A 19,323-nucleotide genomic window follows, 5' to 3' on the forward strand; every position below is an offset into this window, starting at 1 on the left:
AGGAAGGAAGGAAGGAAGGAAGGAAGGAAGGAGGAATCCTAGCAAGTTAGAGCCATAGCATCTCAGGAACACAAATGAGTTAAGACTGTCACTTCTGATCGGGGAACACTGGGGTGTACAGAAAAGTGGATTGATATAGTTATGAGTTTAAAAGCTTAAACCCTCTCAAATCATAGACAAAGACAGCAGATGGGCAAGGAACTGGAGACATGAAGGAGAATGAAGGGATGGCCCAGTGTTCTAAACATACATGTATGTATAGGTATGTGTAGAACCATATGCGCACCACATGCAGAGCCATAAGCAAGCTAGCATGTGCGTGTTGACGAGCATATGGGTCATGCATATGCACATCCATCTCTGATCTTGATAACTCTGGGTGCCTCCATGTCTTCATCTGCTCAAACTTGTCACCTGAGTTCACAACCAGTCACCTAAATCAACACCTGTAACATCTGCAACACCTTCTTCCTCTTCTGCTGAGGAGCCCCTTCCCATCTGAGTGGCAGCTGGAAAACCAGCTAACTGATACCCTTCCAGAGACAGCTCTCAGACAGTGGCTGGTAGGAGCTTACATAAGTACATCCCAGCCTCCAGCCCTCAAGGAAAAAAAGTCTGAGGCACAAAATCTATGCAGGCTTCAAGAGTAGTTAAGAAGCCAAGACCTACAACGGCGGTTCATTGAGGTCCTGGTTCATCTATGTTCCTCTAACAAAATTCCATATGTTGGATAATCTATAAAGAACAGAAACTAAGTTTTCACAGTTCTTAAGGATGAAAATATAAAATAAGGCTTCCAATTTGGCTTGTGAGAGCTGTTCTCTGCTCCCAAGACAGTACCTATAAATGGAGAAATTCTCGGTACTCACATAGCACAAGAGGGCAAAGGGTAAGAGAGGTCAAACTCCTCTCTCCTGAGCCTGAGCACTTAGAAATCCACCCATAATAGCAGATTTTCATGGCCCAATGAACTCCTCAAGTATCAACTTGTCAACACTACCACAATGGAAATTAGTTTTAGCCACATGATTCAGGAAGCGGGGAGCAGTGCTCGGGTCCTGGCACTTGGCAGTGCACCCGCAACTGTATGCCACCCCTCCTTATCTAATCTCCCATATAAACTCATAAACTACCTACATAAAGTTCTTTGCCTCAGGATCTGTTTCTAGAGAAATCCAAATTTAGATATGCAAGCATGTTTTCACATTAGTGTTTATGGTACTGCTTATATAGGTTTGCACAGAGATTTGTATAGTCCTGTCTGTATGTCTGTATGCGTATATAAACAAACAGGCTATGTGCACACAAATATATATCCGCATGAATACAGTTGACTCTCCTCACCCGTGGATTATACAGCTATGGATAGAACCACTCACAGAGGCAAGGAGATTTGGGAAGCTGTCTATACCGACCATATCAAATGATTTTTGTCATTATTCCCCAAATACAAGAGTAAAATAATTATTTAGACGATTAGAATATGATAAAATTTACACATCATTTACATTTTTAGGTCTTCTAAGTAATCTAATGATTACCTTGAGTGAACAGAAGGATGTGCATATATTACATGTGATTACTGTGAAATTTCACAAATCTACATAAAGGACTTAAACGTCATCTGATTTCTATATTCACAGGAGATCTGAAATCAATCTCCAATAGATTCTGAGAGAAAAACAATACCATTTACACATATGAATACACAAGTATACTTGCGTTACTATATATGCAACACTAGCTCTTGGCTTTTTGTTAAAGCACCTGGTCCTGCTCTGTAGGGGAAGTCTAAAGACCAATGCTCCGAATGCCCCTCCACGTACCCTAGCCCAGCTAATTGGTGGAACCTTCCCCGTCTGCTATCCATAGAACCTTCTCAGACAAGCATTCTGTCTCCCAGTGGTACTGGTGAAAATCTTCCAGGTCATTCGGAAAGAGGTTACCTCCCGCTTTACACATCAAATTTCCCAGACCAGCTGCTGGATGATGATGGAGGAAGGACATTGATTAATTATAATAAAGAAACTGCCTCGGCCCTCATAGGACAGAAAATTAGGTAGGCGGAGTAGACAGGAGAGAATGCTGGGAAAAAGAAGCTGAGTCAGGAGTCGCCATGATTCTCCCGCTCCAGACAGACGCAGGTTAAGATCCTCCCTTGTAAGCCAGCTCGTGGGCTACACAGAATATTAGAAATGGGTTAGAACAATATGTAAGAGCTAGCCAATAAGAGGCTACAGATAACGGGCCAGGCAGTGTTTAATAGAATTCAGTTTCCGTGTAATTATTTCGGGCATAAGCTAGCCATGCGGGTGGCTGGGTGCAAGGGACGCAGCCCTGCCGCCGCTCCTACTTCAACAGGATGACCCTGGTAAGCAACAGAGTGAGACCACAGGTTTGGGACAATCTCAAGCAAGCATCCCCAGAGCCCCCGTACCCAGACATCAGCTGCCCAGACATCACTTTCTCTTTCATTCTTTAAAAACAAACTACATCAAAAAGATAGCAAAATGAAAGAACATTTAAATGCAGACCATTTTTACAATGAGCTACTAAGCAAAAGTTTATACCTCAAACTTTTGTATTCATAACTGCTCTGAACTCCCTTGTATGCTAGGGGACAACACACCCTGCCCTTTATTCTAGTAATCTAAAGAAGTGTTTCTCAATCTTCCTGATGCTGTAACCCTTCAATACGGTTACTCAAGTTGTGGTGACCCCCCAACCATGAACTCGTTTCGCTGCTACTTCATAACTGTAACTTTGTTACTGTTATGAATTGTAATGTAAATAACCTGATAGGTAGGATATCTTACCTGTGACCCCAAAAGGTCACAACCCACAGGTTAAGAATCACTGGTAAAGACTAGCAATGAGCAACATAACCAAAGCCAGTAGCTGCACTTCAAGTGATGAGGACAGCAACCAGGAGAATCAGAAGGAAGCTACCATTACAGGCACACAGGAAGCTGGATTAACGTGCAGGAAGGGACAGACGTTACAGGTCTGTGGAGAAGCAACTAAGCAAGAAAACTTGGACAAACATCTTTAGATTTCTACTTTTCTCAACTGGAAATGAAAACAGGACTTCCAGGGCCTGAACTTGGCCTTTGGTGTGTTTCATTCTGCACACAGTGAATTTAAAAACACATGAAATCCACATGCCTCGGTATATTAAGTCTGTGATCCCAGTACACATAAACTGATTTCCAGTCCCAATTCTGGAAACTTCTGACTGACATCGTTGGCAAAACTACAGAGGTTTCTCATCTTTCTTGGCACCTGCCAAGGTTCTTCCCCTTGGAGGGTTGACTGTCTGATTTTGGCACACCTTTTGTAGAAAAACAATTTGCTGATACAGACATTTACAATTTCCTATTGAAATCTGCCTTGTTTTTCCTCCACCTACTCCCAAAAGATTGACATTAGGGGAAAAAAGGAACAGAAAATATTACATGTTACAATACGGAAATATGGAAGGAAAAAATCTAGAAAAAGACAAATTTTTAACAAAAAGGTAGAAATCACTAATGTAAAAAAATAGGATAAAGCTATTGGCTCATAGTAAGAGAGAAAATAAAGATGTGTGGAATATACAGGCTCGTGTTTGTTTCCATTAGGAAGTTTCTACTGTGTTTGTAATATATGGCATGAATCCTATGTTGTTTTATATATAGATATATGCATATATATTCCTCATCTTCCCTTGCTCCCTGCCTCTCTTCCTTCCTTTCCTTGCCCTCTATACAAACACCATCACGTGAGCCTGGACATGTTTACTCTGGTCTTGACTCGAGGTTGAATGGGCTTGTGCTGCAGTAGAAAAGACGTATGGAGAGCTGTGACTGCTGGAACACCACATGCCTCTGCTTTAGTAAGATTCAGAAGGTAGTGCTCCTTGTGTATTTCTTCTTAATATACTAAATGCATCTGTGTCACCGGTGACTCATGAGATGCATGTTCTCACATTATACGCTATACTACTAACTGTATTCCTAACAGTATACACTGTAGCACTAACTGTATTCCTAACAGTATACACCGTAGCAGTAACCATAGCACTAACTGTATTCCTAACAGTAGACATTGTAGCACTAACTGTATTCCTAACAGTATACACTGTAGCACTAACTGTATTCCTAACAGTATACGCTGCAGCACTATCTGTATTCCTAACAGTAGATGCTGTACTAACTCCTACTGTAAATCGCCTGGAGCAACAGCTGAACACCAGACTCCCCATCACCATCATCACCACTGGTTTTACTTCTGATATAAAATATATTAATTTAAAAATTCCCTTTGAGCCGGGCGGTGGTGGCGCAAGCCTTTAATCCCAGCACTCGGGAGGCAGAGGCAGACGGATCTCTGTGAGTTCGAGGCCAGCCTGGTCTACAAGAGCTAGTTCTAGGACAGGAACCAAAAAAGCTATAGAGAAACCCTGTCTCAAAAATCAAAAATAAATAAATAAATAAATAAATAAATAAATAAATAAATAAAATAAAAATTCCCTTTAAAATCAGAACACAGGCCAAACTCTTCCTCATTCTTAAGCATGCTTGAAAAGATGGGTCTATGGTTGTCTCCCTAATTTCTAGGGTTATTTTTGAGCAATCTCCTCCCATCAGTTCCTTGCAACCCCAGGTGACCAACCTTCCCTCACCCCACAGAACACACAGAGACTGTTTGTTCTCATCCACTTCCCACTTTGACTGCTCTGAAGTTAAAGCTCCCACGGCCAGAAGCCCCTCTGCTTCATGAAACAGAAGACCCATGGTCTTCCCCAAATGGGGTGGAGGGAGTCCCCTGTTTGAGGGGACAGTGGATCTTAATGAGAGGTCAGTTTGCTCTCCAGAGTATAACTGAACAAGGTATGCAGACAGCGATGATTATATGACTGTGGATCTATTAGAGCAAGCCCAGGGATACTGTTGAACATTCTGCAATGAATGCATGCAAACGGGTCCATCGCATAGAACCCTAGCCCAGAAGGTGAACATCACCAGAGTTGAGAAGCTTGCCTCACGTGGAGTGGGTTCTCCCTGGGCTCTGCATCGTGAGATTCTAATGAGGAGAATGTAGAAGATAGCTCTGCTCTTAGTAAAGGCACGAAGCGGTCAACCCTAAGGACCATCTGAGCAGTGCTTCGCAGTACTTACAACACAGGAGCACTTGATACATTTGCTTCCTTCTGGCTGGAATTCTTCTCCTTCTTGGTACTGCACACCTTCAAACACACAGCCTGGAAAGTAGGAAATTTGCAATTAGGACAACAGTCTTCATTCAGCTTGGCATGAGCCTTCCACCTTCTATCACCGCCTCCCAGCTGTGCCTCTACCGAGTATAGATACCCTTTGATCACAACAGTATGCACAATGAAAAGGGGAAATGATACAGTTCAAGTGACTGGCACGTTCTCACAGGCCCAGAAACCCTGAAGCTGATAGGAAACAAATGACAGTGGAACTTGAGTCAGCCCATGGCTGGCAGATGCAGCACAGTGAGTCATGCAGGGTCGTGCTGACCACAGCCAGGGTGACGAACTCAGAGAGGTCAGAAGAGGCCAAAGGAAGGCTGAGGGAGGGATGGTGGGGATGAGAAAGAGCAGATGCCTCTGTGGGAGGCCACTAGAGTACCAGGAGTTACACCCTATTCTTGGCCCAGCGTGCCCTTGGTTCCCACACCACCTTCTGGTACTGCAAAAGAGAGACTCTGACTGTCTTCCCACAGGAGACGAAACCACGGTAGGTGACTGAGTTGTAATATGAACTCGGTTTTGACACACATGGTGCCCTTACAGAGGGTCATGCACAAAGGCAATAATGGGCGGGGACAAGACAGGATGTACCCTATGGTTTTCTGATCCACTCCATGTGTTAATGGGCTGTATACCTCCTGCCAAGTGTAGCTCATAAAGGTCCAAACCTGTGGGAGATGTTTCCCTTCAGAAAGATGCTCAGGGTAGTACTTACACTAAATGACCAAGAGACACAGGCTAGCAAGCAGCTGGGTCACGCCAACCACAGGCCTGTCAGCAAATGGCATAACCACTTCCTTCAGGACTTTCCTCATAGTAGCCAGTGTTGGAAGCAGAACTACGTATGGGTAGACTTTTGTGAAGGACAGAGAAGTTCCCAAGACAATGTCAAAAGAAATCATCAAACGCTTGTAGGACCTGGCTCCCGATGAAGGGAAATGAACATTGCAATGGCTGAGCTGGCTCCTGGCCCTATCCGTCTTCAAGCTAAGTGTGACTCTTCACTCAATAGAAAGGTATGAAGATAAGAGCTGAATGCAAAATACAAAGGCCAAGAAAAGGCAAATTCACATGATGGCCCAGGGATACGATCTCTTTTTATAGCTATACCCATTGCTAGCAATCAGATGTCTCCTTGCTGTTCTGGATGGTTTTGAAAAGTCTTGGTAGCTTGTATGGCCTTGCCAGTGACTGTGTCTTAGCACCATTCATAATGACAGGCGCTTAATAGTCTATTTCCAAAGGACATTCCCAGCAAAGTGTCTTCAATCCTTTCCCATGTTTATGCCTCCGACTCTGTCATATGGCTTTCCACAACAATCTATATTTGACAACTTAAACAACAGAATTTAAAATAATTCTATTTCTAGCACACCCACCATCCTTGAGCAGGACTCAGACTACAATGAAGGAGCAGACAACCAAGAATGCCCTGAAACTCATTGCAGGAGGAAACTGCCCGCATGTTTGTCATTATAGAGAATGCCAGTCTGATCAATGGCAGATGCCAGTCCTTCTGCATGACGAGGGTGAACCCCCAAGGCTGTCCTTGACTCTCCCTATCTAGACTCGCCGAGGCTTCCCTCCAAGACAAAGGATGAGACATTCTGGCCATCACTGCTTCCGAATCTTCCAACTCGCATCCCAAACGTGGTCGCAGGAATTCAGGAGAGGGATCAAAGCTGACAGCTAATTGCATCCCCAGGGTCCCATGCTTGTGCAGTTGTCAGGGGACATGTGTGACACTGGGGCATGATCATTTTTAAATATTTGCTTTCCAGAGCACCAGAACCTACATAGAATACTCCTCTGGGTATCGATGGGGTAGGCAGCGTGATTTGAGGGTGAGGGAAGAGAAGGAATCTGGTTGCAGCCCCATCCGTGGCCATTGGTTACTAAGCCCCTCATATCAATGGGTCCGATTTCTTCTTAGCACTTTACCCTGCAATGTGTACAAGAATGGAGCTCAACTTTCTTCTTCCTGGGGACTGAACCCAAAGCACAAAGACAAAAACAAGTGGTCAAAGAGAAAAACTTCAACCCTACAAACTGCATACTTATGTTTCAAAGACAACCTAAAAACAGAGCTATCACCCAATGGCAGGGTGTGATTTATATACAGTCTAAGGATCCCTTTATATTACCCCAACATAATATTGCTCCTTGAGCACTCCTGAGATTAAGAGGGGGGACCCTGAATTAAGTCTGCATTGATAAATCAACTTTCTACTCAATAGAACTATCTAATAATCTAGACATTATTATAAAGTTTAATCTAGATAGAAAAAATAATTGTCCTGTTATCAGTCTTAAATTTGGCTATATATAGAAATTACTTGGGCCCAACCACCAGCCCAACACTACCACTGCCTTGAAGATTCAAATAAAATTTGCCAGGATGCAGCCTAGGCATTAAATTTCCATGTACGGTCTTAAGAACTGACCATTAGACTTACCCGGAGGTATCAAAGGACATGTTACTGCTGTTCAAATCACCTAGCTATTCAGAGAGAGAGCATTCAAACAAACCCCTGATCGATACAAAGCAATTGGCTTATGGAATTGGTTCACTTCTAACCAGTCTTTCCACCTGCGTAAACTGAGAAAATATCAGTTTCACAGAAACCCTGGAGTAAACTAGAGCTGAATAAAGGCCTCTCAGGGCACGAGGAAAACTAGGAGAGAGGGAAACTGCCTGTGGGGTTTCCGTGGGACTAACACATAGAGGAAGCGAGCCTGAGACCATGTCTGCAGAGCATCCCACATGGGACTTCTGCTGTCTCAGAGGAAGGTCCGAAGAAAAGCCAGGCCTTTGCACAGTACCCCACAAAGCAAAGACTAGTAGTTGTGAGAATCGACACTAGAGAGGAGAAGGGCTGAGAGAAAACACAAAACACCTGTCTGAGACTATTGGCCACAGGCTTAAGAGATCAGGAAAAACATCTCTCACCTCAAAATCCCCAGGCTCTCATGAGAGAGCAAGAGAAGACACGGGAGCCCTCCCACCGCCAGCAGGAAAGGGTTCCTCCGCTGTCAGCTCAGCAGAAGGGCCCTCTCCAGAAGGACAGAGGGTCCAACTTGTTAAACCACATTGAAAACTGAAACCAACAAAACTCCAAACTAAAGTCATGTGGGACACAGCACTCAGTTTTCAGAAAACATCTGGTCACCTCATCATCGTGACACGCTCTGGCCGAGGTATTGCAGTAGGAAACAGTAAAAAAACATTCTGAACACAAGTAGAGCCATAGACCGTCCTTCCAAAGTAAGCACTACCTGTGGCCCTGAATGGAAAGCAGGCCTCTGAGCTTGGAGATTCCGCAAGCCAAGATCTACAGCACATAGTTCCACTCATGCTGGGCACACAAGAGCCCGACGGATACTGCCAACCGAAGGAGCTTCCTCTCCGAGCTCGGGTGCGCAGATGTAAAGTGAAGGTCAGTGTGGGGAGGGGAGGGGAACAATGTGTCATTGACAGGACACAGCAACCTCCACAGAGCTGTGCTGCACCACAGAACCCATCGGCTTCCCTTTATTGAACATTACCTGGACAGGTAGGGCAGCAGGCTCCCGGATGCTCTGAGGGATTTTTACAATAAACAGCACAGCGCACCTCAGACTCTGTGACAACACCCTCCTGGAAAACAGAATGTCACAAGTCACCCCAGAATTACCATTTGAGTTACTCCTTTGGGGAAAAAGTGGGATGAATCCAAAGCCCCACAGTGCTGGATTGGCTGTTGGACCTCAAAGACGGAGATACAAACGAGGCAAGACCCAGCTCACTGGAAAGATGCTCTGGGCCTCACTAGGCATGTCCTATCGCCTGTTATTGGCCACATCCTTGTACTTGGGCTTTGATCCTGCGCTTTCTTCCTGTAAATCTGTGTAGGATGACCTCTATGCTGGCAGTGGGCCTCTGGCATCCTGGTTGGGCATTCATAATTGTTTAAGTCATCCGTAACGATTGCCTTTTCTAACACTGTTACTATGCTACCAGCCATGAGCTGCAGACACAAAGGAAAATCAGAATGCCTAGACCTGTGTCCAGAAAAAGCACAAGTCCAGAAAAATCCTTACCACCTTCTAGAAAAACAGTTGCCAGCTCTACAATCTTACAAGTGCCACTTGGCTTCCAGTAGAACCTGGAACTCAGTTTCCTTCAGCAGTAAATGCAAAGATGCCAGAAAATTATTTCTAAGTTCACCATAGGTATGTCAAAACAGATAGTGTAGGTTCAAATGATGAACTCAAGAGAGTCTTTAACAACCTGATCTTGGGACTGTGATATCTAAATGGCTATTTAAGCTTTTGGATTTGGACTATATGATTCTTTTTTGAAATGGGTTCTCAAGAATCCCATGCAGGTCTCGAAGCCTTGAGCTTCTGATCCTTCTTCTACCTCCTGAGCGCTGGGATCACAGACAAGTTTCCAGAAAATTTTCATGGTCAGTCTTTGGTGAGCTCCCTCTGTATTCTCCACCCACTTTTTCTAAATAAATTCGTATTCTTATTGGTTTGATTTGAGTTTGAATCGAGAGTAGCAGGGGCTGAAGGCAGCTGTCCTAATCTCACAACAAAGCCATTTTCGTCCATGTGTCTGCCTCCTAGCATCCAACTTAACAAGGGAAATATACTAAATGTCTCATGTCATGCTAGGCTTGAGGGTGGTGCTCCTAGGAGAATTACATCATTTATCACATTTGGGTGGAGGGATCCCCAAATAGCAGCGACAGACATTTTTAAAATGTATTCTTTAGCACTATAACTGAAGCAATGCTATGGACTATAGTCAATTTTCCTTCAGTAGCTACTGTCTACAAGGAGACCTCAGGGTAATTCCCAGCATATGTAACCTCCAGATTCTTCTCTTCAAGTTAGAAATTAGAAGTGGGCAAAAAATGTAAAATATTCATCATTAGAACTCCTTTGGCACAGAATATAAGAAATACGTCGAATTCTACGCAAATGGAAACAGACAAGATCATTAGACTTGCTGTCTCCTGTCCAGTACCTAGTTGTACCTACAGCATGCTGGCATCTGCTAGAAGCATTATAATGAGACTCTCTTTCTCTGCTCACCACCTCCCAAATATCTCTGTCCTTTTTTCTTTTTTTTTTTTTTCAGAGGTGTGGAGAGCACACTGAATCCTCTGTTATGATTCTGTGCCCTGGAGAGAGACTAGAATTTTGCTTACTTCATAGCAACAGGACATGCCTAGCAAGTGCCTGAAAGGCCCTTGCCTGCATCCTTCTATGAGGTCTCCTTCCCTCAGGAAGGGAGTGGGAGGCAGGAGCAGGAAGATACCTGCTGCCAGCACATCCCGGAGGTGTGCTTTCCGGCCTATTGAGTGAAAGGACATCATGGGGCCCCCCGTGAAGAGAAAGCATAGAAGGTGAGATTCATCTTTGGAGGGGAACAGCCCCTCCCAAATCTTCTGCAGCGTTCTACACTGGGGCATGTTTTCATTTCCAGTAACTATGGATACCTCACCCATCCTCTCCAGGCTCCACCCAAAGGCAGGAGGATAGTCAGTAGAGCTCACTCTTCAGGAAAGGAAATGCCCCTGTATAGAGGCTTCCTGTTGAGGGAGGTCCTTCCGATCCTCCAGCCAATAGCCGCTGAGATACCAGCCCATCGGGGCGTGGTATCTCTCCCTTTTAAAAAGCGGCCACTTCCCTTCTCGCTCTCTCTTACTTCCTGCACCGCTTCAGGTGACTAGACTCACTTCCTGATTGCACAGAGAGCAGTGGCCTGGCATCTGAGCTCACTTCCTCTTCCTCCCAGCATTCTGGTCTGTTTACTCCACCCACCTATGTTCTAACCCATCAGGGCCAAACAGATTCTTTATTAGCCAATGACCTTCCTCCATCAGGTTCCATTTATTTTAATCTTCAATCATTCAAGACAGCAGCATTGACTCTCATCTAAGCTACCTGAGGATTTAAAGACCTCAGGACTGATGTGCACAGTGTTGTTCAGGACTCCTCACAAGGCATGATTAGCTTGTTTAACAAACGTTGTAACCAAGACTTCCAGAACATCCCAGAAGAGACAGGAATGTTCACTGAAGAAGGGGCAGGGCGGAGCTGACAATGTTGACAAGGATATGGACTTTGTTACTGTCATTAAAACTCATTGCTCTTGTGTCTCTGTGACCTGAGTCTAATTGAGTTTACAGTCAAAAGTATACTTAGTGTTTATTGATTTTAGCTACTGTTTATTCCACATATAGCTTACTACACAAACAAGCCAAAAAATACACAAATAAGTCTAATGACCAAGACTGCCTACTGTACACTAAAATCTACAGTATAATAAAGCCATGCATGGCTTTCTAGAATTTAGATTTCAGAAGCAAACTGTCAAGATCCCTGAGAGAATATCCAAGCCAAACATCCAGTATTATGTTCGCCTTTCAGTCCCTCCTCTGACTACAAACACATATACCAAGAGGAATAAAATAACTTAACAACATCTTCTCCATAAAAAAACTTTGAAGTTACTTAAAATTAAATGGACATTACTTTTTTGAGCAGAAGAAACATAAATTTATTAAGGAAAAGTGAGGAAGAACTCCAAAGAGTGAGAGGGGCTTCAAGAAAAAAATATTCCACAATTGTTCTATTTTTTTTAATTTACTGTGTGTGTGTGTATGTGTGTGTGTGTGTGTGTGTGTGTGTGTGTGTGTGTGTGTGTGGTGTACATTCATGCTCTGTGTAAATGTGGAGGCCAGAGGTCAGCTTTGGAGTCTGTTCTCTCCTTCTGTCTTACTGTGAGTTCTGAGGATTCAGGTCACAGACTTGCACAGAAAGCACAAACCCCATCTCCCTCTGAGCGACACCACCAGCCCCTGACTGTTAATTCTGATACAGTATTTCTATACAGTCAGGAAAAGAGTTCAAGAATTTTGCCTCTTCGTTGCCCTTTGGCTCATCTGACCGGGTCTAATGTGAGAGACACATGGAGCAGCTACTCACCCGGGAATTAAATAAATATCAACAACGGTGGAGTCCATACCTGCTTTCCCCGTGGTTCTTAAACTGGTCAGGCTGAATTCACTAAGCTACAGTGTGTGAATTACTTCACTTGAATTCCATTCACAATGTGGTTCCAGCTCAAAATTTTATTGCTCAAAGAAGGACAATGTATCTCATATAAAAGTGCCTCTTTTCGGCTAATAGGAGTCCATGGTCTGCTTACAGATGACTTCACAGGAAGACACGAGCATCCTCCTGGAGCTTTCCAGCCTCAGTGTAACATTGGTGGACAGTCCTGCTGTGTGTTTCTAGAGACAAGTCCTATTCAGTACCACCCTGCACCTGTCCCATGCTGGACGATGACAACAGATGGACAGAGTCGTCCCCGTCCCTCTCTGCTCGCTGATATTGTCTGACCGTGGTGGCTGAGGAGGAGAGAAGCTGGGTTTTACCTGGCACTGCCGCAGGACGCACGGCTCACCCGGGCTTTGCCATCTGAAGGAACTGTTGTACGTTCTTCCTTCATGGGTACAACCTAGACAGGAAGAGAAGAGGCCGGGGGTGAGTGTGCTTCCTCTCTCTCTGGAACAGAAGTGTGTATATCGTGTAAGCCAAGGCTAGCTCCCTGGCAATGACTTCTTTCCTACAGCACACATATATCTGCTTGGCACACAATCACATTAAATCTTTCACTACCGAATTCATTAACCTCACAGACTATATTTTCAGATAGAAAACCATATGCAACTCTCTTGGCAAAAATATATAAAATTATTGTTTTATTTCTGTTTAATCAAATATGAGAACACCATATCTAAAAATACCACAGTGAAAGGGGATTTTGAGTGAGAGTTTAAGAATTCAGAATTACTGAAGTTAAGACCGAAGTATAAAACATAGTGGGAAATATAAATTAAAATATAGAGACTGATTACAAAATTCTAGTAACTATGGCCATCACTAAAGCAAACCTTCAAGGCTTCATTCCCACCTCAAAGAGCTATGCCTTCCTATTTCAGTTTTGTTTTACTCTTAGGTAATAAATTTAAACAAATCTGAAATTACTAATGCATGGGTTATTACATGCTGAGTTAATAGGAAAAACAAAATTCGTACTAATTCATTGGCAAAAACAGAAGTTAGAGGCTAGAGATCCTCAGAAGGAGAACAAGCAGTTTGACTTCAGTCCCTGGGACAAAAGCCAAAGAAGTAACCGAAGAACATAATTCATTCAACGTGGACTCAAGTTTACCAATAGTATCCTCTGTGCTTGGCATGTACTCTGTCGAGATGCACCTGGATGCATCTACTGTCACTGTCTCCCCAGAAGCCCACCAAACAGAAGGATTCACCAAAATATATAAAACGGAGAACATGCGACGTGATGAGATTGTTACAAAAGAAAAGGGTGGCCCCTCAGCCACAGCGGAGAACTTCCGGTTACCTGCTCGAGCTCAGTTCTGTCAGTCCATCTTGTTCAAAAACAGAAAGGACTTGCTTCTTCCGGGAGTTCTTTCAAATCGCACCGTGGCGAAGTGTTCTTAATTCATAATAAGAGAAGAAGAAGGGGCTTATGGGACTCTCGGCAGATGTTTTCATAAACTCGGAATCCTGATCTGAATTTCCAGGCACTAGGACTGCCTGAGAGGGCTTAGTAACTCTCCGCGCTGTGCCTACACATCCGAAGACTGAAGTGCACCGCTGATTGGAAACATATCTGGGAAACGCTTTCACTATATATTTTTTAATTTCCTTTGCTTGAAGTGTTACAGAGATAAAGTGTTCAACCACAAAAACCTTTAGCACACTGCAAATACTTATGCCAAACCAAGGATGAATACAGTACATTTTCAACAATGAAAAGCAATATAGAACGATTCGGGAGAGCATAAATCTCGCTGAGCAAATGCACTTATGAGCGACATGCCATGTGCCCGTCTGATAGACTAACACGGGCTTGTTTGGATAATAAATAACTTGTTCCAAGTAATGGAAGCAGGGAAATCAGAGAACCAAATCCCATTCATACTAAATCCAAGCAAATACAAAACTCCTGCCAAGTGGGCCAGTACAGTGGGGTTTCGGGGTGTGTTACTTATTTTCATCCTCTGGATTAAAAACTGTAAAGACAGGATAATTTTTTTTTTAATTTTTTGCTGCTAATAGGGCAAGCAGTGATCTTGCCTTTCCACGTGGAGGGAGGAAACCTAGCAGAAAGGTCACAGAGGCTTGGGAGGAAGTGCAGGCTAGGCGACCCCCTAACAATGCCAGGCCATGTGCAGAGAGCTCCCAGGAGGAGCATAAGGCTTACTGAGTAATTCTGCTCTGAACGGGACGGAGGCATCAGAACAAGATGTCCACCGTGCAGGGAACACAACAGTGTCTTTGGCTTCAGACAGCTCTGTGGGGAGCCTGGCTTCTCCACTGTTTTTGAACACGCAAAGAAAAACTGGGCAATAACATTAGAAAATCAGACCAAGGTCAGGTTGTGAGGGTCATTGTTTTACTTCTCTGTTAACAAGTCAGTCTACACTGCCTGGGTCCACACGCTAGATGTCTCTGCATGATGGATCAAGCTGGATGATTGATAGGCTCAAAACACGTGTAAAACTCTCCGCAGCAAATACAGCTGATACCTTTTGCTTCTCTCGCTACCGTCAGCCGGCTACGGAGTCTTCGGCTCACTGGCATGAGACCATCACAGGCAAGAGGTTCTTGGCAATGTGATTATTAAAGATAATGTATTCTTACTGCTCTTTGGAAGTCCAGTTCTTAGATAAACATGTTTTCTTAGAACAAAACACCAATGAGCTGTGTGGAAACTCCAAGAGAACCTCAAAATTATCCAGAGATAATTGATCTTCTCTTGGGGAAATTTCTTTAACCCATTCTGTCTGCCATAAAATTTGTGCTGGTGAAAGAGTAGTCAGATATTCTCTTGCCTTCCACCCAATCTAAAGCCTCATGAGCCAAACCACATTGCCTCCTATTGGACAGAATAGAAAGGCCAAGAAAAAGCCCTCTCCCATTCCCACGAAGGCCTCCTCTGCTATCTCTAGTGAAAGAACACTTTGTTTTTGTCTCCAATTCAGAAGAATACTTTTATAAAATACAATAAAAATGACTTATTAGAAAAATTACATTTTAAAGATTGCACAATATCTGGGTTTTTTTTTAAAAATTACTACATGTAAAAGGCATGGCCTCCCTGTTGAATTACAGCCAGCGTTTCCGATTGTTGACTACGCTTATGGGTCTGTAGGGCAGCATTGCTGTCTGTGGACCACAGGGGCCGGCAGGCCACGTTCTGAGTCTTAGTGGAGAATATGTCACGAGTGTAGGAAACAAACTGAAGAAACAATAAAATTTGCTAAAGTTCTGATATCTAGAACTAAAGGCAAACTTACAGTTAACACAGTTTATCTCTTTCATCTCTCAAATGAGAGAATTCATACCGAAAATCTAAAGTCACACTTCAAAAAAGAGGGAATTGAGTGTGAAACAAACTAGAATCCAGATTCCAGGGGAAAGCCATGTTTTCCACAGCCAGGTCTAAACTTCTTATAGTATTCTGCACTGAGAAATTAATTGCCCAGAAAAGGAAAAAGTAAATGCCCGTCTCATAGAATTAAATGCAATTGATATAGTCCCTAAATGAAAGAGAGAAGCCGATAGAAGAATGCGGGGATGAGGTGGAACACTCAGAAATCAATAAAGCAGCTTTTCTTCCTTCAAATACACTGGTAAGGATTGTCTAGAAGGAAATTTGTAAGTGCCCATTGGTTTTCTGCAGACACTGAGAAAGTTTTGAGATATCACAAGCTTTGGAATAAGAACATGGGGACTGCAGCCGCACAAAGGATAGTTTCTTGATCAGATACATTTAAACCTCTGCCTTCACCAGCCCTGCCCAGTGCAAGTCCGGCACCATTAGGACAGAACTGCTAACTGTCACAACCAGGAATGGGAAGAGCTACAGATGTCTTATGAACACAGACCTACCTCAGAGACAGCCTAACACTCACAGGACACAACACAGAATTAACCACGCCAAAGGTCAAATATTCAAAGATTGGGAAACCTCAGTTTAAACCACCATGAAGAGATCTATGTTCTTTATGTCTAAAATAATATAAAATGAGCCTAATGCATCAGTTCTCAACCTGGGAAAGACAGATGTTTACAATAGTAACAAAATTCCAGTTATGAAGTAGCAACAAAAATAACTTTCTGGCTGGGGGTCACCACAGCATGAGGAACTGTATGAAACCCTCCCGGCATTAGGAAGCTGAAAAACACCGGCCTAACAGGTCACTTTCCTTCTCGTGTGTCCTAGCTCTTTTACTATTCAGTATTTTTAGAGTGAGGAAGCCTTCACAGAACTCCTTCCTCACACAGACTCTTGTAAGGAAACTCTGCCTGGTCATCCAGACAACTCGGAACACACATGGCAATGGAAACAGGAAGAACATAAATTAATTAAATCCACAGTTAAGCAGTAAAACTCGCTTTTTGTATTAGTCGCGACCTTTTTCAGTGGCCAACTGTTCCAAGGGAGAGAGCACACCACATTTCCATCATTGTTATTAAAACAACTGCTAAAACTCACCAAGACTGTAAAACATGGCACGGGCCCTGTAAGGAGCCCCGGGAGCTATGACTGCTTTCTCCCTCTTTGTCTAAAATCCTCTCGCTGCCCATGCTAACTAGGAGCAGAGAGTCAGGTTTTACCATCGCAGTTAAAGTATCCCCTGGCACCTTAAGCACTTCCCTGTTTTAGTCTCTCTCATGCATAGAAGCCCACAGAGATTCCCAGGGTCCGTTTCATAATGAACTCGCCTGCTACTGGATGCGAGTCCTGGCACCTCAGCCAAGGCTGCCCGGCTTCCACTTGCCCTTGCAGACATCCCGGTGCGGTGTGGACTGTGCTTCCCGCCTCCAAAGCTCGCTGTCACCTTTACAGTCACTTCTCTCTGGCCTCTGCTCAGGTGCCGGGTCCCCTGACTTATCTGACGGAATCTCCTGATTGTCCTAAGGCCCTTTTGAAGCCATCTTCAACAGCTGCCAGTGTTCAAACTTTCTGGTCCAAACATTGACACTTGATGGCACATACTCAGCCTGGCTGAGGTAGAGGTGAATGGACTCCACGAATTCCTCCAAATGTGGCCGGAAGAACTCATTCTGTGATGTCCTCATGGCCCCTCTCTTCCTGAGAAACCTCATTAACTTCTTTGCCCGTTCCAAAGGACACACGGGCGATTCAAGGATCAAGCCCGCTGCATCTAGGGAACCACTCTTGAAACTCACCAGTGTAAAGTGGGCTTCTGTGCTCTCTCTACACGCAGAACGTGTAATCCCAGGTCCTCTGCACCACTTTCTATGTCTATGTAACTGTGAAACAGCAAGCTCCTATGTATGGCTATTCCTACAAACCACAGAAGTAAGCTGTAGCAAAGGGGTCTATCTCCTCAGGCACTCAGGCATATGGGCCCAATTAAATTTACCTCTAGAAAAAGCAAAGTTTTCCCAGATTAATTCAGATGACTTAATTTTTTAATAATATGCCCCTATCTTCCCCAAATCGACTTTTGTCCAATGAGCTATTATAGATTTACTCTTAGGTTATTTTATTATTGTTGTTGTTGATTTGTTTACTTGATTTTGTTTGTTTGTTATAGCTTTCATCATATTTATTTAAATTAAGCCAGATTTGGGGGTCTCTGAAGTCACTTCTGACTAGGTGGCAGAAGGAAAGGGTGCAGACAGACCTGCCATTCTTTGCTGTTCCTGGTCTCCAACAGGGCACCCCCACCCTTGGCCCTGGTCAATAAGCCCCAAATTACCCCAGTCCAATACAATTTTTTTTAATGAGCCCCTTTTGAGAACTTCTCCAGCAACATCTGGAAGCACAGTCAGAGGGATAAGCATAGAGTCTAACTGGCCAGTCAAGGGCTTACATCGCGTCCTTAAGAGTTCATTTAACCCAAGTTTTATTACTCTTCAAGGCCGTACCTGCACGAATCCTGCAGGCAATTTTGCTTATTTTTGTGGCTAATGGGAATTTTATGGCCAAACCATTTCCTTCATCCCAAGAGAAGACGTCAAACTCACAAACTGAGTTCCTAAAGAATGCTGTGTGCCCCTCAACATAACATTCTTCTCGTAGCTTTCGGTATCCCAATCAGGAATTCAACATATACTCTAAATTAAATAAAAGACAATAGGATAAAAATGCTGGGAAGCTACTTGACTTAATTTTTGATGGTTGTGTGAACAAAATCTCAACCACAGAAATATCAGATGAATTTGGAGTAAGTCAGTTCCAAATTCACACCCTTCACTCCCACATCACCTGCGCATATGTCTGGCCTGTGCGATTATTAAAGACTAAGAAGTGATGAAATCTGGATGACAGTCTCATGACTTCATAGTATTATAGCAATACAATATCAGATCTTGATATTCTATGAACCCCAAGCCAATTGGCTTCTACTCAGTAAAAGATACTTTTAAGCTCTCAATATGATTATAACAGGAAAGGAGGTGCGTGATGCATTAAAGGGAAGAAAACACTTAGGAGCTTTTCTCATACAACCTGTCCATGCGTTTGACAGGTTCTGACCATAAACATGGCTATCTGTGGGACACCATGTGTCTCTGTGCACAGTGGCATTGTAGCGAGCTTCCCAGCATCAGCACCTCACTGGCAAGCATTGGTAGGAGGGGAAGAAATTGCAGCTAAGCTGAGTAAAGAGAGAAAGACACAGTCGCCCGTAAGAGTGTGTCCTTGAGTACTGGCTTTCCAGCACAGGCAGAAAAGCGTCTAGCGGTCATTTCCAAAGATGGGGTTTCTTTGTTTGTGTGTTTGTTTGTGTGTTTGTTTATTTAAATGTTATATGAAAAACTCCTCCAGGAAAAAATGAAAACTGAAAATGAATCCCTTTATGTAATTATGATAGGTGTGGTTTGCTTCAAGTCTTTGTCTGGGAATAACTTCTGGCTCATAGAAAACACCACTGAATAGATATATTTAGTTCACTTTTAAACGTGAGGAAAGTGAAAGACTTCATGCTAGTCACACAGTC

General features: G+C 43.5%; 1 protein-coding gene across 2 annotated transcripts in view; it reads right to left on the reverse strand.

The window, feature by feature from the left end:
* The window catches only part of Bmper (BMP binding endothelial regulator), a 260,359-nt gene that overhangs the window by 186,238 nt on the left and 54,798 nt on the right, over positions 1–19,323 (reverse strand). For both annotated transcript variants that reach the window (XM_050124920.1, XM_050124919.1), the window contains exons 4-6: positions 12,691–12,773; positions 8,804–8,894; positions 5,160–5,242 (exon numbers count right to left, since the gene is read on the reverse strand). In XM_050124920.1, coding sequence (XP_049980877.1) covers positions 5,160–5,242; positions 8,804–8,894; positions 12,691–12,773 — 257 coding nt within the window. The remainder of the gene's footprint in view (positions 1–5,159; positions 5,243–8,803; positions 8,895–12,690; positions 12,774–19,323) is intronic.

The sequence above is a fragment of the Alexandromys fortis genome, unplaced genomic scaffold (assembly GCF_014885135.2).
Source record: "Alexandromys fortis isolate MF-2015 unplaced genomic scaffold, M_Fortis_MF-2015_v1.1 scaffold_204, whole genome shotgun sequence".
Classification (NCBI taxonomy): Eukaryota; Metazoa; Chordata; class Mammalia; order Rodentia; family Cricetidae; genus Alexandromys; species Alexandromys fortis.